The following is a 24,062-nucleotide window of genomic DNA, read 5'->3' on the forward strand; positions in this document are numbered from 1 at the left end:
GCCCCGGCCCCCGCGGGCGGGCGGGCGGCCCGAAGCGGCGGCGGCGGCGCGCTCCCTTCCGCCTGCTCCTGGGCTCTCTCGGGCAGTGACGTGACGTGCTGACGGCGGGCCCGGCCCGGGGAGCTTGGCCGCTTCCACTCAGCTCCGAGCTCGGCCCCTCCCTCCCCTCCCGCCCGCCCGCCCCGCCGCAGCCGCCGCCGCCGCCGCCGCGCTCGGCCCAGTCGCGCTGAGAGAGGCCGCGCCGAGCGAGCGCCGCCGCCCGCCACCCGCACGGTAAGAGCCGCGGGCCGGGCCCTGCCGCCCGCCCGGCCCGGGCCTCCCCCTGCCCGCACAGGCCGCGGCGCAGGCCGCGAGGAGGCCGCAGCTAGGCCGCGCCAGGGCTCCGCCACAGGAGCGGGCCGCGGGCTCTGCGCCGGCGGGTTCCGCACGCCCGGCGCGGCCCGGGGCGGCCGGGGAGGTGGTGTGAGGAACGCGGAGCGGAGGTGGGTGGCTGCGGGCCCGGGGGGAGGCGAGTGGGGCCGGTGAGGGGTCGCGGGCCCGGCCGGGGGGGGGCTCGGAGGTGTCTGGAGGAGGAGACAAAATGGCGGCGCGCGGGGGGGGCGGAGGGCGCCGGCGCCATCTTGAATTAATCGCTCGCACAGCCGGGGCCCCGCGCGGGCCGGGCCGGGCGGGGCGGAGGAGCCTCGGGGCTCCGGCAGGGACCGCCCGCAGTCTCCACACCCTCCCCGCCTCCCGCTGCCACACTGCGAGGCACAGCGGAGCGAGGCGCGTTCCGGCCCGCGGCGGCTCCCTGCGCGGCCGCGCCGGGGCTGCCGGCCGGGTCCTCTCCTGCCCCGCCATCTCCTTCCTCTTCTCCGGCTGGGGATTCGGGCGGCGAGGGCTCGGCAGCGCCGGGAGCTCTCCCGCAGCCGCTTTCGCCCACTCGCCCCGTAAGCAGCCCCCTAATCCCCTTGGGGCCCCCCTTGGTGCTGGTTCAAAGGTGCGCCTGGGTTCGGTCATTTCCCTAATTTACGTTTCGTTAAGAATTAGTTTATTTCCTTTAGAATTACTGTCGTCTGGTGCACAACATCCCAGTGAAAATTGGAGAAAACCCGTTTCTTTAACCGGTTTCTGCAAATACCCCACTACTGAACTACAACAAAGAGGGGAATGACTTGAGGGGGGTTTTTTACGGAATTGCAATGAAAACAGCAGCACTGATTCTCGTGCCAAAGCTGAGGGAGATGCATCAAGAAATTAGCAGCTGAATGATCGCATAGTTACATTTGTAACATCGTTTTTATTTTTCCATTTCTCCACCTAGTAATAACGAGGGTTATTTTCAAGGCAGGAGTTAAATCCTATAGGAGGTTTTTTTTTTTTTTTTTGCCTTTCGTGTGTGTGTGCGACCGCGAGCACTGTGCTTGTGTGTGCCTTGAGTTCCCCCCAAGTGGGTCACGTCAGGAGAGTTGTGACACTGCAGCAGTGGCGTGGACTGAGCCCAGAGCTGCCTCAGGAGCACCGCGAAGCCTCGGTGGCTCGGGGCTCTGACCCAATTGGGACATGCCAGGCGTGCCGCAATTTTTAATGGGATGCAGCAAGGCACGACGGGAATATGGTTGTGGCTGTACACTAAGTCATCCCAGCGTGGGTAGGGGCCAGCACTTGCACGTGGGGAATTTTGCTGTTTTATACCTTGATTTGTCAGAGTTTTGCTGCCTAGATATTTGGTTTAAGGCCTTATCGCAAATTAGGAGTAGGCAAAAGACTATGTTATGTATTTCTTCTTCACGATGATGGCTTTTCTGAAGTTTCCCCTTTTTCTCCTTTTCCTTCCCCCCCCCCCCCTTTTTTTTTAACATTTTTTGGTGAGAGCAGAGAAACAGAGAGTTTATGTGGAATATTAAACCTGTTTTAAGGAACTCTATTTTTAAAGTTGCTCCTTCTTGAAAACATGACAGCTTGTCTATTTCTTTTTATTTTATCTTGATTACCTTGCTAGGTCTATTGAGTCAAGGATCTGTAATGTTGCAGGACTAGTGCACTGTCTGCATTGCTTCTCTTGACTGATTGTTGTCACGATCATTTTTATTTTGGAATATTATTGCTAATATAGTAATACCATTTCTTCTATGAATATGTAATTTTCCATCTGTCCTTCGTCTTGGAAATGTTATCTTGACTCGCATCAAGCCAAAACCAGCCAAGTCTCTGAGTAAATAGGTAAAAATCTGTTTGTAAAAACTAACTATATGGATAGAATTAAGTGTATTGCAGAGTTGTATTAGTTCTCAATCCATGTTAAGCTGGCATGTACCCAAGCCAAGTAAAAGGTGGAGATGCTTAGGTCTTTTCAGAGATATAAAATCTGATTCTGCGTGCCTCCGGTTTTTTTGTCACAGTGGTAGAAGAGTGTTACTGGATTTCCTGAGATTTGAACAAAGAGACACATAGTTGAGAAGAAATAAGTGTAGGGACATGGGGGCACGTGCTTTTCTTTGAGAGGTTGGGTTCCCAAGCTGGAAGTGAAAAATTCATTCTGTTGGCTTCAGTGCCAGAACCGAGTCCTGAGGTAAGTGTCAGCTATAATGTTTTGGAAGGACTGAGAGGAGTTTCTGTCCTTCCTGAAATCTTGCAGGAAAATGAACTGCTGGAATTGCTTCTCAGCCTTTATGGTACGAGCTTGGGGTGCTTGCCAAGGAATTGAAGATGTTCACTGTGGTGCTTGCAAGAAGCAGCTCTGGTATTTCTCGTGTCACGGAGCTGCTGTTGGTGCGCAGCCTTGTGGTGCTCCTTCCTTTGTGTGGCCTCATCTTGTGCCCCTGTGCTCGCCCTCTGCTCAGAGGAGTGAGCAGGAAGGAGCAGTGTTTTCTCATCTCCTGGTTAGAATGCTCAAACCTTGACGTGATTTCCGGAATCTTTTTGTATTTTTTTTACTTCAACCATAGACAAATTACTTCATGACTTTTTGGACTGCAGATTCTGATTTGGGCACTTTTATTATTTTAGGTAGTTCAGGTAATTCCTGTTTTAAATGCCTGCATCCTCTTCTGGTCCTCTCCTTGCAGCAAATTTCTATGGATGTGGGGCCTGTGCCCTTGTAGAGCATGTTTAAACTCTTTATGGTCCTGCACAGGGGTAAGAATTGAGGTACATTGATGTGTTGGCTGGGTCTGGATGCAAAAGCACATTATGAGAAACGTTATTTAGTAAGAGATTCACTGAGTGAAAGCACCAAAGTTTCTTTCTACTCTGGAACAAGCACCAAAGCAAATATTGGTTGCCTTTTTAAGACTCATACTTGAAAGCCCATGTGCCCAGGAAGTGTCTTTAGTTTGTGTGGAGCCTGAGCCTTTGTTTCAAGCACGTTTTGCCAGTGTAGATGAGACCTGGCCAGTACAGAAGAGGCCAGAGTTACACAGTGTGCAGGTGGAGGGTGTGCTGGGCTGTCACTGCTGTGAGACTGGACCTCCTGAGCACCACGGGGACATTTTGGATTTAGCATCTGTTGCCTGGAATCCAGACAGCAGCAAGAATAACAGAGAAGAGATGGTGTCAGTGGGCACTTCCAGGAAGATGGAAAGTAGTGATGGAGACCTGCATCTAATGGGTGAAGAGGATGGGGAGAAGGACAGTGAAGGAGTGCATCCCTCACAGAGACAGTGAGGAATTTAGGGAGAAGATAGGCTAGAGAAAGTACAGGCATGAATCATAAGAAGTAGGAATTTGTGGTGGTGATGGTCAGGTGGGTGGTGAAAGCAGGAAGCAGAGAAAACGAATGCCAGTTCTTCCAGTAGCTACTGGTGAACTGACGCTTCAGGCTGGTCAGGTCGCAGCAGATCAGAGGCTGATGTGTATGATAATACAGCTCTCAAAAGCACAGGCATGAAGGGCATCTGAACTCTTCAGAGAGTTCCATCTTCTTATATGTGTATTGTCTGAGGAGAGAGGCAGTTTTATTTCTGCCAACCCTTAGTCCCCCTTTGCCTCCTACAAAAAAAAAAATCTCCTAATTGCTGATACAATCTTTGCTACAAACTGATGAATAGCAGAGGTTTGTGTGAATGATGGGAGTGTACTGTAGTTAGAAGCTGGAGGGATGAAATGAGCAGATGAGGTAATAAACATGATATTGGTGCAGGCACACAAAAAGTTGGAAAAGAAGCAACAGAAGAGAAGAAACTAAACAGTGAAGGCAACATAAAATATGACAAGATGAATAGGAAGGACATTGGTAGTAGACTGGCTGGGTGTATACTGAATAGATGGAAGGAAAGCAGGGTATGAATAATTCTTGCTTGAATTACTGTATGGGATTTTGTTATTCTGCTCTTGTTTCTGTGGCATGGCAGAAGTTGATTGCCATCAGTCAAGCTATTTCTCGCATCTGAGGCTGAGAAACAGAGCCTTTTCTTCTGCTCTTGGTTGTCAAACAAGCATTGGGTGAAGAGCTGTTCCTCTTAATAGTGGGCACTTCTGATGGAAGTGCTTGACAGTCAGAGTAATTGGAAGGCGATTTATGTCCAGTTGGATACCACAATGACTTGTTAGCACAGCTGTCTTTAAAATACAGAGGCCTTTCAGCTGAGCCTCACACAGATGCAGAACACCTCAGAAAATTATTAGTGTGCCACTGTTTTTTTTCCAATTCTATGTCTGGCTATACTTCTCCCTCAGCTTCGGTAAGGGACGAGGTCCGAGTGACTCCACTGGAGTCTGGACAATGCCCCAAGGGAGAGTTCCAGAGGTGAAGAGTTGAGACAATTTGAGCTAAAAAGTGGAGCAAGTTTAGAAAATACTTGTTCTAGATTATGGGTTTAGATTTGTGTTTTGGACTAGTTAATTTTTTCTTTTGTATAGCAGTTTCCCTGATAATGAATGTAAATGTTAGTTAATGTAATTTGGAAAGGTTATGATTCTTATGGAAACCTTGGGTAGAATCTTGATATTTTGTTTGTCTTTTGTGAAAGTATGACAGAAATGGGGAGCTTTCTGCCTGTCACTGTGAGAAATGTTTGGAGGAAGAAAAATAACATCTTCCACTTCTACAGAAACACAAGCAGAAACGTGAAGGAACGTTGTTGCCTCTTGCTCGTTCTGCACTTAGGAAAGTAGTTGGACTTAAACTTGTACTACTCCCTTGCACTTATGTTAGACTGCATTTTACCTAACTAGGTTTGCCTGATCCTGACTGTGATGCACATATGTAAGCAGCAGAATTTAGATTGCAGTTTTACATTTTTGCAAGTATTTTAACTTTGTGGTCTTGTTTGGTTCTTTCATTAAGAAGATTAAAATCCTAAGTCATTATGCATTGAAGAGATGTTGTTGATAATTCTGTTCAAAAATTTTGGTAGAACATGTCATTTGGTAGTTTTCGAGAACTAACTTGTGATACTTACAGTACTTTGTCTTGGGGCAAGAATTTTGAAAATATTCACAGATCTAGGTTTGAAAACATATGATGTTATGCTCTGAAAGCAGTTTACATTGATGAATTCAGTTGCTGAAGTGACATAATAGTGAAGTCTTCATGACTGCCCGAGTATGAACATCAGGACATCAGAACTGGTGTGCATTTCAGATAGTGAGCTTTCTATGTTTAACTTGCCATATTGAGCCTTAATGGTTTGACAGTTCTGTATTCTTCCCTGTCCAACAGGGACTTGAGTATGAACTTGTCTAGGCTTTGTCTTAATTTCTTTTTTTTTTTAAGACGATAAGGAAATTGTATTTTCACATTCCTTTATGAGCTGCTTCTGTGTTTGTGAAGCCATATGGTGTTGAGAAATGAACCCAGAATGTTGGCCCTCACACTCTTGTTCGGACGCTGGGTGTTTGGTCATCCGGAGTAGTATTGCTGGAATCCCAGACTGAGGGACCCTGACTGAAATCTGGTTCGTCTTAAAGTCCATGAGGTGCTGTGTGTTAACTTCCATGCACCAAAAATTTCAGATTTTCAGTGCCTAGGCAGAGGCAACCTTCTCCATCTAATACAAGTGAAATAACCTTTCTTCTTTACCTTCTACAGACACTGTGACTGATGAGAGTTAAAGGCCATGGATGAAGATGGGCTTGAATTGCAGCCACATGAGCCAAATGCATTTTTTGATCCAACAGGTCTGTAAGGAGATAATATGTAGATAAGAGTGTTCATATTAGATGCAACTGACTGTTGTTTATTCTGCCTTTGCTTAGAAGTGCTGTGCTGCATCAATGCTTTTGTATAGAGTAGTTGCTTTTGAGTTTGGGTTGTTTTTATTACTCAGCGCAATATGAATGAGCTACTGTTCTTTCAGTCAAGTAATAGTTGTTTGGGTATTGGGGGAGAGTCTAAAAATTGCAATCTTTTCCAGGAGAGAAAATCTTGTTCATCTTAATTATCTACTGAGGGCTTGCTTTATCTACCTATCTTAATAGCTCACATGCTGTTATGCCTGTTTTACTAAATTGTAGCATAGTGTAAAAGTTGAAGTGAAACAAAAATAATTTCAATTATTAACCACCTCGTGTGAGACAGTTTTACCATTGAAGTGCTATTTTAATTGTGTTTTTCAGGAGCTGATGCAGCACATATGGATGGAGATCAGATTGTTGTGGAAGTACAGGAAACAGTATTTGTTTCAGATGTAGTCGACTCAGATATAACTGTGCATAATTTTGTTCCTGATGATCCAGACTCTGTAGTAATCCAGGATGTCATTGAGGATGTTGTTATTGAGGATGTTCAGTGCCCAGATATCATGGAGGAGCCAGACGTGTCTGAAACAGTCATTATTCCTGAACAAGTGCTGGACACAGACGTAGCTGAAGAGGTTTCTTTGGCTCATTGCACTGTCCCAGATGATGTTTTAGCTTCTGACATAACAGCAGAGACAATGTCTATACCAGAACATGTACTGACAACTGAGTCAATGCATGTACCCGAAGTTGGACACGTAGAACATGTAGTTCATGATAACGTTGAAGAAGCAGATATTGTCACTGATACTCTGGGAACAGATGTTGTTTCTGAGGAAGTCTTGGTGGCAGACTGTGCATCAGAGGCAGTGATCGATGCCAATGGAATCCCTGTGGAACATCAAGATGAGAAGGGCAACTGTGATGATTACCTTATGATTTCCTGTAAGTGTGTGGGTAAAGCCATCAAAGTTCTTATGATATGGGCGTGAAATATCTGAGGGAGGGCTTAAGACAATACCCAGAGCAGAGTTTCTGTATTTATTATTGAAATGCAGATCTCACAAATGTACTCACATGGAGGGATTTTTAGGAACATACACCAGCTAAAAGTTCTGGTGAAGCTAATGGAGAGAAACATTGGCAAATGCACATCTGATTATAAATTATTTCTGTAGCAATTTATAGCATATGAACAAAAGAGTAAGAATTCCAGTAAACCAAATGCCATATACTTAATAAGAACTGAAAGAAAATTAATGTGACAATGTTTAAAAATGCTTATATGTCCAGGTTACTAAGGTGACTACCAAGACATTAAGGAAACAAAAATATTTCATGGAAAAGAAAGAGTAAAAAACCATGGTTTCTGAAAATCCAGTCCTTGTCTTGTTTTTTTGCTAAACCCCTGCCTCTTGCACCCCAGTTATTGTTGGATACAGACAACAATATGGTTTTCTTTGCTGTTAGGATGTGTTTTCTTCTCTTGATTAAGCAAAGGACAGAGATACGCAGCTAACAAAACGAGTAGCTATTGCTGCTCATAACTGGGAAGTGAATATCTTAATCTCCCTTAGGAACAGTGGCACAATGCATTTGAATTGTATTTCAAAAGACTTAAATAGAGGGTGGAGAAAAATAGAGCATATCATCAATCCTTTTTCTACTGAGGATATCCATTTGTGTGTGAACTAGAGCTTACTCTGTTACTTATTATAGTGATTACTCAGTGCAGCACCTAGGAACATCACAGTGTCACTGCTGAACATTTATTTATTGTAGAAATAGAAAAGCCTTGTTAGGCTGGTTTGTTTAATTGCCATTTCAGGCACTTCAGTTTTGTGTGGTATTAAATGATTCCATCGATGAGGTGTACTTCGTGCTCTGCTTCAATTACCTTTTTTCTTTTTTTTTTTTTTTCCTTTTTTTCCTCCCTTTTTTCCCTTCTTTACTTTTGGACACATTTTTGAAATGTATAATAACTTGTTTTAATTTTATGTTCTGTACTTACGAATTTTAATGTTGCTTCTCCTTACCTAGGATCACTGCATTTCTTAATTTATCATCTCTTGAGTTCCTTGAGTAACCTTGTTGCAGCCATGTTTTGAGTTTATATGAGGTACAGTTAATTCTCTATTATCTGGGAAAACAATGAAGTGGGATAATGCAAAATATGGATAACACAAAATATTGTAAATTAAACTGCAGGATTGTACTGAGGTGAAATAGGTCAGGGGATCTGTTCTGAGATTGTATTGATCCAGACTGATAAAAGCACTCTTGTATAGTGTGGTGCAGATAAAACTTTCTGATTCTGGGCCCGAGTTAAATCAGAGGAAAGCAGCTCAGGTGCTTCTGCACCTGCTGCATGGTTAGACAACAAACTGGATAATCTGCCTATGGATAGTTGAAGTTTGATGCTGGTGGTGATCCTCACATCTTCCATATCCCTGACTGTAGTTCTTCAAGGCGCTGTTGCTCCTGTCTGTGCTCACTCCTGTGCAGGTTTTCCTCCTGCAGCAGAGCAGGGCCTCTGGGGCTGCTGCCATGGAGCACTCTGCAAACCATGCCTGTGTAAATGCACATGAGAGGGATGGGTGGATGTGTGTCCTGTTCATCACTGGCAGTGGCTGAACGAGGACAGAATGTCTTGGTAGAGGCCATTTTGGATGATCCCGACCTAGCTGGGAAGTCTTCTTAGATGTGCCAGTTGTCAACAAGTGGTGACTGGCAGGAAACACAGGAATTTAGTTGTCACTTGTGCTGGGATACTCTCTGTTTTCAGTCATGTATTTCTGCAGTTTCATACTTTATTATTAAAGATTCTTGTAATGTACTTTGTTTAGATTCAGAACCTTAAATAAGCCAGCATTTAAAATAATCGTTACCCTACAAAATATGCATTCTCTGTGTTTAATGTTCTATAGTTCATTTTAGAGGGAAGTCCCTACTACCACCTACTGTGTTTAAAGCCTGCATAACAAGTTCTTCTGGTTGTGAAGGCAGAGTCTGGTGCTTTTCCATCAAGTAAAGGTTGTCTTGCCAAACAGTTTCTTTGTTGTATGAAAAATATTATTCGAATTAATTTTTTATTATTTTTTTTTGTTTGCATCAGCAGTGGAGGTGTTCACTGATCTGATGCCTGCCTCAGTTCTTCAGTTGAACTTAGTTTTAAAAGGTGGTCACATCAGCCAATCCTGCTTTGGATTTTTCATCCCAGCTTGTAAATTTGTATTTGCTTCTGGCAAACTTCCCTGAACTGCAGGGGCAGATGTTGGAATGTAATCTTGTCTGCCATTACAGTAGCCAAATGTTGCTGCTTCCCAGATCTGGGAGCTAGACTGTGTTCTTCAGAATGCCTTTGCCTGTCTTATTTTAGATAGGCATTTGAAAAGCAGGGGATGACACTTCATTTTCTTTCTGTCATAGGTTTCTCTGTCTGTTTTCTTCAATGGAAGCTGTTGTCAAAATCTTTTTGTTTTTTCAATTTTGAAGCTCTCTTTAAGCATTTCCATTTTTGTTCCTAATGAGCTGAGTATACATAGATTTTCTTAAGATCATTTTCTTAGCTTTTTCCTGAAAATACGTGATTTGAAATGACTAATCTGTGTGTACTTTTAAAAAATACTGTGTTTCTGCCTTCTTTCTTGGTTTCAGACTGGTTTGTCTTTTGAAAGAATACAGTTCTGTGGGTTTAATTCTGTGACTGTGCTTAAATGAACTCAGTATTTTAATACTTCTTTTCCCAGTTAGGTTTAATTTAGCTTTGGTATTAATATGCCTTTGCTTTCTTCATTTTCAAGATAATGTTTCTTGGCACAGCTTTATATCACCAGTTACTTTTTGATGTACTTAAGTTTTTTCTTGGATACTTTGTCTTTGCCCTCAAGATTCATTTTTGTTCCATGATAGATTTGGGGCACATAGAGCAGAACAGAATCAGATATTCATTCAACTAAGAATGCAAACTTACTAGTTAGTAGCTTGAGAAAGATGCAAGGAGATTCAAGAAATCTTTTTTTTTTTTTTTTTTTTTCTTTTACATGTTCCATAACAAGCCAGTTCATGAGTTGAGTCAGGAAAGTATAAATTGTGCTGTGACTCACACTGGTACTAATTGTTCGGTAGCTTGGAAAATCATTTTTCCATAAGTGAAACAGTAGTGGTGAGATTAACTGGTGTTTGTCAAAATAAAGCAAACATCTTGCATTTACTAACCAAGGAAAGCAGTGCCCTGTGCCTGGCAATAAGATGGAAATTGAGATTTCTTTTTTTTTCATCTGATTTCATTCCATTTGGCAAAGATAGACACCTCCTCTGGCATTAACTGATTCTATAAGATGAAAAGTTGCGTTGTGATATACTCTTATCGCAGTAAAAATTGTGAGGTGCAAAAGTTTGACAAGAGGAGTCTGAAAAGAGTGAAGGGCAGCCTCACAAGGCTTAAACTGCAGCATTAAGAATTTAAATATTGGCAAATATGGCAGCTGTGTTATATCCATCCATCCATCCATCCATCCATCCATCCATCCATCCATCCATCCATCCATCCGTCTCCTTGCTTTTCTCTGAGTTAGACATGGCTCTTGTTTGTTTTATCTGAATTAACACATTTCATTACAGGAGTCAGAACTGAGGGTAACTCAGAGAGAGAGAAAGGTTTCACCTAGGCCTATGAAAATCAATCTTTTTTTTTGTCCTTGTTGGATGTTTAAGTTGAAAGCAATGGATCTGATGAACAAGCCATGAGGTTCATGCTTTTCCTTTGGGCCACCCGGTAGCCTTTGAGTCAAGAAAGCAAAATGCTTTTAATTGCTGTCTTAGCATAAATCTCTCTCTCTTTTCCCCTGGAGGTTGCTGAAGATGCAGGAAATCACATTTTTCTTTCTCAGAGGCAGAACTTGCTGCCATGCCTATGTCTGACCACTGGAGTGGCACCAACAGTTTTGCAGCTCAGGCTGCTCAGGAGGCCGCCATGAGAGGTGATGGAAATAAGAGTTACCTTGGGCTGAGTGATGTCTCAGAGCTGTGGCAGAGGACAAGAAGGACAGGTGCTAGATCCCAGTTTGGAGCTCAGGAATTGCACCTCTACTAGATTACTACCCTGGAGGGACCTTTAAATGCATAGGATATACTCATGTGTAAAGGATTAAAATGAAAATAGAGCAGATTTCTCTTTTCTCACAGATTAGGAAACCTGGTTTGCCATTCAAGAAGTAACTGTATGGTAAAAATAACTTCTTCAGTGGACTAGGAATTGTCTGCTGTTGAATGAAGTAGATGTTTCTATCACAAATAACTGAACAAAGTCAGGGGAATATGGAATGCTTTTAATCTATTTTAGAGAGAATAGTTAGTAATGGCCTTTTTCATTAAGAATGCTTAAATAAGGTTGTTTATTTTGTAAGCAGACAAGTATCCCATGATACACATTTTTTAGCAGCTAAGAGAACCATTTGGGACCATAAAGGCTGACATAATAGATGATTCTTGTCTAATTGCTCCATTGACACATTTTTAAGATCTGTTAAACTGGTATAGGGAGACTTTTCCTTAGGTTGTTTGGTGTGTTTTTTAGCAATGAGCAGTGGGTACTTGAAAAAGATGGAAGGTATCTTTGTGCTTAAGTGAATTATATTTTTTTACAATCCTTTTATTTTCATAATTATTCCCATGTAGAGGAGAAATGGTAGGAAATAATAAGTTTAAATAGTTACAGAATCCATTAAAAACAACGGCAGTTGTATTTGCATTTTTAAATTAGAAGTTAAACACTATAAGGGTACAAAGTCTTTTATCTGCCTATCCATCAAATATTTGATACAAAAAGCTAAAAACAACATTTTGGGGAAGATGTATGTATTACAGTTAAACAAAAGATGGGTATATTTAAGCAAATCAGGATCTTGGCTTAACATTTATGCTTCTGTATGGGGAAACGACTCCAACAGTGTTTTAAATATAGGGTTATTATCAATGCATAGGAGCTTGTTTCTGTCCCAAAAATGCCATTGGACATGTTTTAATAGAAGGGTAGAGATACTGGAGATAATTGTTCTTTGGATGTTACCAGTTTATTATATGATTTTAAAAATCGAATTTAGTATTTTCTAGGAAACAAATGCTGTCATTGTGATAGAACACATGGAATCTGTTGTTATTGTTGCCTGTATCTTTTATTTCTTTGCTTTATTCTTTATTCCTTTTTTTACCTGTTGGTCTCTTCTTGTTGATTTCCTTGGAAGTGGTAACTGGACAGGTTTTAAATATGCCACTTCTTACATGTTGTGTGACACTTTTCTCATCTGTTTGTGCTTTTAATAACAATCGTAGCATTATTTTTATATGGAAGCAATTATTGAAGTATCGGAGAAGCACATACTTATTTAATTGTTTCTTGCAGCTCATGGTATGCAAAAAGCAGGCTGCTCTAATCAGTGACGTCTGTGAAGAATCTTGGCAAACAAACCATAGACTGCATTCTTGTAATTAATGTAAAATAATACTGTGTCTAGTAATTTTTCTTTTTTTAACGCTGAGATTTAGTCTGTATCCACTTGTTTACTGAATTAAAGCTACCAGCTAGTATAGGGGGGGGCAAAAATCCAGACATTTAAAGTTTGTAGTGTCCAGTTCATATCTGATAATGACAGCACTGCAGTAATGCTAGCCTGAACTTTTTTTTCTAGCATGTGACTTGTGATTAGTTTAGTAATGCTCAGTGGCTCTACTTAAAAGGAAGTGGTCTCTTAGAAGCTTAACTAATTCTTTTAAGTAACTTTTTTTTGTTGTGGTTAATGTCAAAGAGGATCAATATGAGAGAGTATCAGCAATAGATGGTGATTTGTGGGACCCCTCGATGGGCTACAGATTTGAATAAAAAATATCATCAGAGTTCCAACTTCAAATACTGATCAGTCAAGTATTTTGGAATATAATTTTCTCTGGTTGAGAGACTGAGCTACATGGAGAATGCAGAAACATTGGGCAAATGTTAAATAGAAAGCAAATTTCATAAAATGCTGCCAGAGCATCAGTGAATCAGTGTAAATAAATGTTTGTGTAGCCATAGGACAAAATACCTTAGAAATGGTACTTTCTGTAATAGATACCGATTCTCTTTCACCTCGTTTGTCTTTTCCTTTGATTTTTATCTTTTTTCCTGTCTTTTTCTTTCCACCCTATTTTTCATCCTGTTATCTGTTTGTTACTATACTGCAAATATTACTGCTTGTCAAACCCATCAGGGACTTCAGTTTTTAAATTATTACCACCTGTCAAGAGTGAATTTTTTTCTTTTTGAATGAGAAAAGTTGGCCTCATACCACCTGCACATCGATTTCCTTATAGTTTAAATGGCTCTGTTAAATAAATATTTAAACCGGTTGTTGTATTTTTAAAACAATGTTGGATATAAAGGGAATTCAGGGATAAACAAACTCTAAATTGTGTAACAATTCTTTTATTATGTTTGATAAAATAATACTTTTAATCTTGGAGAACTTATTTCAAAGCATAAATAGAGCATGTTTTTAAGACTTAGAATTCTTCTGTTGTGTGAAAGTTATCGATGGATACTTCCATATATAAATGGAAGTAAAAAACTCTGGTTTGGTTAAAAGAAATGGGTCTGTTTCACATCATGCACATAGGTTTGTTTTCTCTCTGATTGACTCAGCCATGATTTTCCTTCCTTGTGGGTATGTTCCAGCATCAGTTGATCTTGGTGGCAGACTTCCCTTTCGGCTTCAGAGGTGTAAAGTCAGTCTACACTGATTTGAAAGCCTTCCAAATACATGTGCCTGACATTGGAAACAACCAAGTTAAAGGAGAACAACTACATAAATGTACTGTAGGAACAAAAGCAAGTTTTCTTTTTTGTCAGAGTTCCAATGACATTTGGTATATCATGGGTATGACAAAGAAGTCATGGAAGTCTGTAACTGAATATAGACACTGTGGAGCTACATTGTTAATGTGATTCAAAAGAACATCTTAAGGTTTTTACTTCTAAATGCTTTGGGGTCTCAGCTACAAGACGTTATGTTGTCCCGTGACACAAAGTAATTTTTAAAACATCCTACTGCTTGAAACAATCTGTACAGTAGCCACTGATCATGAACTTGGCATTCGAGCATTTAATGTTTTTTTCTGCTGTTCTTTTGGTGAGGAGAGAGACAGATGAATTTATGTTAGTGGTTTATAATTTATTATTGTTCATATTTTTTGTAATGATGCCTGATTGAGAAATTGTACTTAAATACAGTTGTGTTTGATACATGAGACAGAACATGTGATAGTTTATCTAACTCAAAGGCTAATTTATTGACTTCGTGGCAGGAAAATAATAGTAATAACATTTTGAGCTTTTTTTGGAGTATGTATTAAAATAAATATAAGAATGCTGAGTTTCTGAGTAGTAAAGCTATGATTTATTTATGAGGGTAGTTCAATAAGTGCTAGTAAAGTAAGCATACTTTGTGAAGTATTTGATATGTGCTAGGCATGGTAGTTGAAAGTTTTTCACCATTTATAGGGCAGTTCTTAGACTTTTATTACAAATTCCATGTCTTGTCATGAACTGAAGTCATGCATGACTCTAAGGGAGTGACAGTGAAGTCACAAATTACAAAAGTATTCTGTAATGTTAAGAATTCTTAAATAATCTCAACACTGGAGAAACTTCTCGGGCTTCTGAAAATTGGAAGAATCTCCTAAGGTCTTGAGATGCTGGATTTTATTTCTGTGAATGCATACTTAACTATTTTTTTCTTGAAAATCTCTTCTTGGTAAAGTAAGAAGGGGAGAGGTGCCCATGTACAGTAATGCCTCAAAAATCAAGTGTGTTCCTCGTAAAGCTGGTTGTCAGCCATGGGTATGTGGGAGCCTGGGCAAGTTCTGGCAGTTCAGGCTGGAGTGTGGTGCAGGTGCCCTTCTGGAGGTGGGAGAGCAAAGTCTGGGGGTACACAGGGCTGCAGCAGGAATGCAGTGCAGGGCCCTGTCAGGAAGGGCACCATGGACAGGTTTCCAGTGCTGCAGTGGCAGGTCAGCGCTCAGGTGCTGTGCTCTGCCCTCCAGCTGTGGAGGCCATGAGGAGAGTGGAGGGGTTTCTTCCTGGAGGGGCCGTGCAGGTTTCCTCTCCAGCAGCTGAAAAGGCATCAGTACCAGTGCTTTGCAGGGAACCAGGTCTGACAGGCAGCAGTAGTACCACTTGCATTAGAGACAGGGTTAAGCAACAGATAATGCTTTTGAAAAGAACAATTAATAGGTTATTAGTTGTGAAGGAGAAAGCATTTAAAACTGAGAATAGGTGAAATTGTGCCACAGAGTGAAGTAGTGATGTGTACTTTCTTCCTACCATCGTCTTGCTGTAGATCACAGTTTCCTTATTAGCATTGCCTGGTGTGGTGCTCATGCTTCTAGTTTTGTCACTGTAGCATTCTTGCACTTCCCCCTTAACTAGAAGATAATAGCTTGAATTTATTTTTGTTTTTACTGTCACTGTTCTCAAGGATATGAAAAAAAAATTAATGGGTAGGTTCTTTATCACAACTTTTTAATTTTAAACTGCTTCCGAATTTGAGTAATAAATTAATAAAGTCTTTCATATATGTCTGTCTGCATATGACTGGGTAATTGTAACAACTTGTTTTTGTAGTGGATGATGCTGGTAAGATAGAACACGAAGGTTCTGCTGAAATTACCATGGAAGCAGAGTCAGAAAGTGGCTCTTGTAAAGTGGATGGCATTTGTCCAGAAGTCATCAAGGTCTATATATTCAAAGCAGATCCTGGAGAAGACGATTTAGGTAAAATACACTTGTTTGAGAATACTCCGACCTGACACTTGAAATTTTGCATGAGATTGTGGTTTCTCTCAAGTGGTCTGTAAAGACCTATGAGTATGGTACCAAAGAGTGACAAACTTCCAGTTTTTTGTGGTTTAGCATAGATTTTGGTCAAGTGTATTTAAAGTATTTTGCTCTGGTCTTCCTAATTAGGGGGCACAGTAGACATTGTGGAGAGCGAGCCAGAGAATGACCACGCAGTTGGATTGCTCGATCAAAATAGCAGTATTCGTATTCCAAGGGAGAAAATGGTTTACATGACTGTAAATGATTCTCAGCATGAAGACGAAGACTTAAGTAAGTAGGTGGCTTTCCTTTGGGAACAGGGATTTTCACTTTCAGCAGTGCAACATTCCTATAATTTCTTTTTACTTCTCTTTCTCTTAGATGTTGCAGAAATAGCTGATGAGGTTTATATGGAAGTGATTGTAGGAGAGGAGGACGCGGCAGCCGCCCATGAACAGCAAATCGATGACACCGAAATTAAAACTTTCATGCCCATAGCTTGGGCAGCAGCTTATGGTAAGTAGTACTCAAAAGAATTCTTCATGGTGACACTGCAGCAAAGTGTCAGGGATTGGTTTTTGGAGGGTAGTGTTGAGTATTTGTGCTTTTGTGTTTGTTTTTAGAGCTTTAATTTAAGAATGGTTTCTTAGCATAATGAGCCTTAAAAAGAAAGAAAGAGGGAAGCTGTAAGGCAGGCTTCTTCTTGCTCCTATTTAACAGGTATTTTCCTTCATACTTTCATGATGTAAAAGGGGAAATACATGAACTTCCAGCTAAAAAATATCTCAAGTACATCTGTTCCTCATAGTTTTAGGACACAGTGAGAGCTGGCTTTGGAGTAGAACTGAGTATTTTTATTTGGGGGGGGGGGAGCAAAAAAAGGCAAGTGGGAATATGTAAGATTCAGTGTAGCAGTGAAAAGCAACACGGAGCTCTAGCTTTATTTAAGTGCTTTCTAGAAGGATCATATATATATATGCGATTTCACTAATGGCAATAATTAATTGATTAATGAAAAGAAGTTGTAGGGAAACATGTTAAAATTGTAGCAGAACCCCTTGAGAGTATTTCCAGCATGCAGGACCTGGTATCTGAACACCAACTGGTGCGCAAACTGATTTCCAAAACTTTTGTAAGCTTAAGACCACAATTTCATCTGAAAAAAATGTTTCTGTATTGCTCTACTGCCCCTTTCTCCTTCTAAACAAAACAAAAGAAATAGTGGGGTAGAGGACAAAGCTTACGTGTCTGCATGATGTGGATTGTGGTGATGGTGCCAGCAGACAGTTGTGCTGGGAGTACTGTGGGGGCTGGAATCTTGGACATAAGTCAGGAAGGGCAAGATCTCAGGGAGCAGTGTGTTTAAAAGTTACGTAGGGGATGGGTGGTAGAGCACCCAAAGCCTTATCTTAGGCCATATACTGGTGAACACAGTTTGAGTGAGAAGGAAATGACATAAGCCAGTCTGAGTGGGAATTAAAAATCAAACTGAGTGAACTTGAAACAAGTTGTGTACTAAGCATTCAGTGATTTTGGAGAAGGGGGAGAAAATGAGCAGAAGGTATTAAAAACAGTGAGATGGAATTGAAAGGAGAATTTAAGAATGCAGGAAACAGGGGAGTGGTTCCATTGTCAAGAGTAAGCAACCTAGCATGCAGGGTGAGAGATGGTGGGGACAGGGAGAAATTAAGCATGAAGGCCTGAAAATGGCAGAGGAACACTTGAGCTGCCATATAGATGAGACTCTTCAGGCTCTGCACATGCTTTTGCCTGGCTCTGAGTCTCCTTACATTAATCATGAATATTGATTCTCAGCACTCTCATATGAAAGGAACAGCTATTGAGCATCTTGCACTTTCTTCCACTTGAGTCTTCCTATCTTATTTGTGTGCTTTGCTTTCACTAGGGAATGTTGGCTTTTATTGATTCAAGTAAATACTTAACCACAACATTTATGATTAAAGTTTACTTATGCCCTTAAATCACCAATGTTAAACTGATTGCCAGTAAATACCTTCTCAAATGTAATTGTAATTTTCATGTTTGTTTTACATACAGTGATACCATTTGTGTATTAAACACAAAGCTCTGTGAGGCAAAGACTGTTTCCTCCTTTCTGTTACACAACACTGAGCATGCTCTTTGTTCCCAGTAGAAAGAATTTGTAAGTGCTAAAGCATCAGGTGTATAAGTAGTGTGCGCTTTGTGTGCCACTTTATGGGCTGTTCAGAGGGATTCTTTGATTGCAGCTCCAGTTCAGAAACTTGGTGTGTGACAGACTTCAGTCAGGTGAATTCAGACATACAGAAGTGAATGAAAACTCACACACAAATGTGTTTCAGGACTGAGAAGAAAATCGGGCACAGTAAATATTGTGATATGCTATTATATATACTAATGTTAAACATTTTGGGTATAATTAGCAACCAAAGAGATGCAAAAAATGCTGCATTTGAAGGAGAATTCTCTATGTAATGGAAAGCCATGAATTCCTGCACATTATGTACTCCTGTAAAATTAGGATAACAAAGCTAATGCTCATAATACCAATCATAATTCCTAAGTTACATAGTGAGACATTTTGCAGCTTGTGCTGTACATGATTACAGTTTGATTAAATGTCCAGATAATAGTTCATCATTTCTGTTGCTACCATTGTAGAATTTGTGCTCGAATTACCTGTAGTGTTGGTAGGTAACTTTTAAACTTAGTTGCTAGGTAATAAATTTTAAACTTATTGCTTGGTAGGTAATAATAATGATGGCATCGAAAGTCGGAATGGCACTGCAAGTGCTCTTTTGCACATAGATGAGTCATCTGGACTTGGGAGACTGGCCAAGCAAAAACCAAAGAAGAAGAGGAGACCTGAGTCCAGACAGTATCAGACAGGTGAGTATGTGGTGCCTGGCTCTACTCTCCTTCCTCCAGGTGCTTGCCCATAAACAGATGCATGTGGAGTGTCTTGTAAAAAGAGGGATTTGGGGAATTACTTGGTTGACAACACTTCTGCTTTATAAATGAGTGCGTATTTTATTTTACAAATTTTAAATACATGGGTGATTTGGATTGTGGCAGGTGTTTTAATGGAAACTATCTCTGACATAGGAAAAAGTCAGTATTATAGCAAAAGCTTAGAAACCTGCATACTTAACTTGCCACACCAGTTTTAATGTTTAATGTAACTTTTTTAAAGGTGATGTTAGATAAACAGTGTTCTGTAATAGTGCCTTTTAAAAACCCTTTTTGTCTTTATTGAAAATACATAGAAGAATTCATTTCATTATGTCAGCTCAGTAGGTAGCTGAAAATTCTGAGCACTGTATATTAATGTTCAGTAGTGTAACTTCTATACCCTTTTCTGTTTTAATGGTGAAATAAAATTGTCTTGATGTTTGTGCCTATCTTTTTCCTTTCATCTGTAAGAACGTAAGTTCTCTATGGCAAAATTTGGTTTCTGCTGTTACTGCATTACAGTCAGAATATTTATTTGGTTTGATAAAGTTAAAAAACCACACAGCTGTTTTCCTTAGTAGCCTTGCCTTAAATAATGCTAAAAGTTTCCTTCCAAATCATGACTTAACTGTAGGAGTTCTGTTTTGTTTAGCCCTGAGTTAGTAAACTGTGTAGGTTAAAGTTCTATTTCCAGCTAGTCAGTTCTCCTTATAAAACATTTTTGGAAAAGACAGCTTTTTTAACGTGCTTAGGCAAATTCAGGGTAAACAAACCAGACTGATGAGTGCAAATAATTTCCAAAGCTTTAAGGTTTCTGTGTGTGAAACATGTTCTTACTGATTCCTGCTTGGTACCTCTTCAGATTGTAGCTGTGACAGATGGCATAAGAAGGAGGTGTTAGTTTGGGGGCATCTGAATAGCAGTCAGCGGTAGGTGATTAAACTGCCAGATTAAACTTTTATCTGCAGATTTGTGGAGAGTCAAGAGAAGATCATGTGCTTTGCTTACTAGATGATAGTCAGTTTAACAAGCTGGCTGCTGTTCTTTGCACCAGCCATTGGTTTCTGCGTGTATTTAATGTGTGAACTCAGTCAGAATTCTTCAAAACAGAATTATTTGAGGTCAAGAACATCTTTGGTTGTCTCCATCAAAAAACAGTGTTTCCTTTCTCTTAGTAATAAAAATGAGTGAAAGTAGTAATTCCCTCAGTTTCTTCTGCCTAACTCAGTAACAAGCTTGTTTATTGTATAGTAAAATGTATGTATCCCATCTTACTCAACAATTCATCTTATTGTTAACACCTGACATTTATTGAAGTGTAGTTTTGTTGTATAATATTGATAAAGGGTTTTTTTGTTGTTTTTCAGCAATAATCATTGGCCCTGATGGTCATCCATTGACAGTCTACCCCTGCATGATTTGTGGAAAGAAATTTAAATCCAGAGGTTTCTTGAAAAGGCACATGAAAAACCACCCGGAGCACCTTCTTACTAAGAAGAAATACAGATGTACAGACTGTGATTACACTACGAATAAAAAAATAAGTTTACATAACCACTTGGAGAGTCATAAGCTGACCAACAAAACAGAAAAGCTTATTGAATGCGATGAGTGTGGGAAAACCTTCTCTCATGCAGGAACTTTATTTACTCACAAGATGGTGCACAGGGACAAAGGAGTTAATAAAATGCACAAGTGCAAATTCTGCGATTATGAGACAGCAGAACAAGGGTTACTGAGTCACCACCTTTTGGCTGTCCACAGCAAGAACTTTCCTCACATTTGCGTGGAGTGTGGCAAAGGGTTTCGCCATCCGTCGGAGCTCAAGAAGCACATGCGGATCCACACTGGTGAGAAGCCCTACCAGTGCCAATATTGTGAATACCGATCTGCCGACTCTTCCAACTTGAAAACCCACGTAAAGACTAAACACAGTAAGGAAACGCCGTTGAAGTGTGATATTTGTTTCCAGACTTTTTCAGATACCAAAGAGCTACAGCAGCATACGCTTATGCATCAAGAAAGTAAAACACATCAGTGTTTGCATTGTGACCATAAGAGCTCAAACTCGAGTGATCTGAAACGACATATAATTTCAGTCCACACAAAAGACTATCCTCATAAGTGTGATATGTGTGATAAAGGCTTTCACAGGCCTTCAGAACTGAAAAAACACGTGGCGGCTCACAAGGGTAAAAAATTGCACCAATGCAGACATTGTGACTTTAAAATTGCAGATCCGTTCATTCTGAGTCGCCACATACTCTCAGTTCACACAAAGGATCTTCCATTCAGGTGCAAGAGATGTAGAAAGGGCTTTAGGCAACAAAATGAGCTGAAAAAACACATGAAAACACACAGTGGCAGGAAAGTTTATCAGTGTGAGTACTGTGAGTATAGCACTACAGATGCCTCAGGCTTCAAACGGCACGTGATTTCCATTCACACAAAAGACTACCCTCACCGGTGTGAGTATTGCAAGAAAGGGTTCCGAAGGCCTTCAGAGAAGAACCAGCACATTATGCGACATCATAAAGATGTTGGGCTGCCTTAAAGTCTCTTTCACAGACTTATGGCTGGAATTATAAAGGAAATTTGCCTTTCAGGCAGTTAGCTTATTTTAAAGCCAATCACCTGCGATCACACACACACAAAAAAAAAAAAAAAACCACAAAAAAAATACTGTGCATTTGATTTGTTGCTGTATAAAAATAGGATTATTGCTTCTAGTTGACTTTTATACCTTTTGTTCAATAGCGTGTTCTGAATTCTATTCAGTTTGTTTAATAAATGAAGAAAAGATGGCAACAATAAAGTTGCATTTAATAAAGTAAACCCTGTCTCTTACTGAATTTTTCAACCGTATAGTTTATTTAAGTATATTTATCTTACTGACCTCGTTGATACTCACAGTGTCCATGTTAATGCAGTTTTGTCGTGAATTTTAAAAATACGAAATTTCTCTTGATAAAATTGTCAGAGGTGTGTATAAAATGGGGAATTGTCATGTTGACAGTAAAGTCACTAGGGCCCACCTGATTGTCTTGTTTTAACTATACAGACTTCGTGGCAGGTTAACTATTTTCTGGTTGAGGAGTTACAAGTCTCGCTTCGTGTTTTCATTCTGGTTTCAGAAAGAAAAATACGTTAAAAATGGTTTGGGGCTGTTTTTATCTTTCCTGGGCAAATTTTAAAGTATGTGCAAATACTACATTTATTGTTCTGTGCTTCTTTGTCTTTGAAAGGTTTTGTGTGTTACAAAAGAGTTGGGTTTTTTCCGCTTTCCTCCTGTCAGTGTTGGAAATGTAAAATACTCTTATTCTGTTTGCAGAGTTAACAATACATCACAACTGTCTGTATGTGCTGGTAAACGTACCTCAAACTTTATGCTTTATGTATGTTGGTATTTCTTTGAAAGAGCAGTTTGTGGTTCAAGTCACATTTTTATTGTTAGTTGTTTAAGAATAAAATTTAAGACCAAGAGGTGCCTCGATTTTGGAAACCAGATATTTACAATGAGAGCTTAAGAAGGGAATGGAGCGGAGCAGATGAGTTCATAAGGAGTAAAGATGTTGTAACGTAGATATCCTTAATAAGAAAAGTAAGTTATGAAAGATGCAGTTGTTACTAAATTGAATGTTTTTCCTGAGCCATTAGTAGCTGTGTTCAGCTGCTGTTTATTAATTAGTACAGTATCCAGAATTAACCCAGTTCTTTTAATCTGTTTATAAACAGCTGGGAGAATATTACAATTATTAGATGCAATTTTGCCACCTGAAGACTATTATAAAGTAGCGCCATATCATTTGCTAATTGCTGTGTAAATGTACCAAGCACAAAAGTCATGTACTTTAACAGCAACTGTGGAGCAAAAAACCCAAACCATTTTAATTACAGGCCAGATTTTAGGACTTGGCCCTGCTCCCCTTGCTCAAATTCCCACCCCAGCCACTGTTTCATGATGGATTGCAGAATTCAGTCCTGGCTGCCTGCCAGATTAGGATAGATTTGTAACCAACAATTCACTAATGGAAAGGCTTCAGAGCCTGGGCCAGTGTTAATTCCTGTTTCTAGGCAGGTGAACTTCCAATTGAATCAAACAGGAATTACAGTGATGGTTTTAAGTCTGGGGTGATAGGAGAGACAAAGGTTTCCTTTTTGGATGTGCATCTTCTCGGCCTTTTGTATTTTGTCTTGTTACTGAGCCCTGTCCCTACTGCTCATCCCTCCTGTCTCACTGTAAGCTGAAATTCTTGTCTGTAGTGTGCAGTTCAGGAGAGCCCAATGCCATGTCACTGCCTGTGTTGTAGGATGTTTTTTTTCTTCTTTGCCTGCTTGCAGTGCCCCCACACTTGCCCGGTGTGCTCTTGTGTAATATTGCTACTAGCGGGCCGTGACCCTTTAGCGTGTAATACCTGGCTGTGCTGCGTTGTGCCTTCCTTGAAATCCCCACTGAAGCCAGTGGATTTCCTACATGGCCGTAGTGTCCGTTGCCTGCTGATGCCAAACCAGATGCAGTCAAACCCAGCAGAGATTCCCACTCGCTTCTTGCAAAGTACCCGCCTGTGACTACTTTTTTTTCCTCTCTTATGTTCAAGCATTTTCTAACTGGAAACCTGGAAAGTGTACAAAATCTGCATAAATTCCCATAGCAGTGCTGAGGATTTTAGCCACTTTGAACTTTATTTTTTTAAATAAGCTGAAAGACAAAGAACACAATTTTACGCATTTTCTTTCTCTTACGTAGCCTGGAATCATACACTTTTTTTTTTTTTTTTTTTTTTTTTTTTTTTTTTTTTTAAAGCACAATGTTGAAACTTTTTTTTTATAATTAAGGGTTTGGTCAAGTGGATTTTGTAAAATGTATTTGTCTGTATAAAGAGAAAATGAAATTATAGCTATTGTTAATGTACTGACATTAGTTACAGGTTAGTTTTAATTCTTAAATAATTTGCTTAGCAAATGCTATAAAATGGATGTTTCAGTTTAATGTTTAAAAAAGGTACAGATTTTTACAAGGACATAATATAAATTATTGTTCTGTAGAAAATACCCTGTTAAATATTGTATACGTCCTTCCCTCTGTACACTTTGTAAA

At 40.2% G+C, this 24,062-nt stretch overlaps 1 protein-coding gene across 1 annotated transcript; it reads left to right on the top strand.

The window, feature by feature from the left end:
- Positions 1–23,720, top strand: ZFX (zinc finger protein X-linked). The gene is made up of 8 exons (XM_082277953.1): positions 1–273; positions 6,011–6,099; positions 6,538–7,104; positions 15,818–15,967; positions 16,160–16,303; positions 16,394–16,528; positions 18,761–18,901; positions 20,332–23,720. The coding sequence occupies exons 2-8, from the start codon at positions 6,039–6,041 to the stop codon at positions 21,516–21,518; spliced, it is 2,385 nt and encodes a 794-aa protein (XP_082134079.1). The 5' UTR covers positions 1–273; positions 6,011–6,038; the 3' UTR covers positions 21,519–23,720.
- Positions 23,721–24,062: the final 342 nt, after the last annotated feature.

The sequence above is a fragment of the Coloeus monedula genome (assembly GCF_965178545.1).
Source record: "Coloeus monedula genome assembly, chromosome: 3".
Lineage (NCBI taxonomy): Eukaryota > Metazoa > Chordata > Aves > Passeriformes > Corvidae > Coloeus > Coloeus monedula.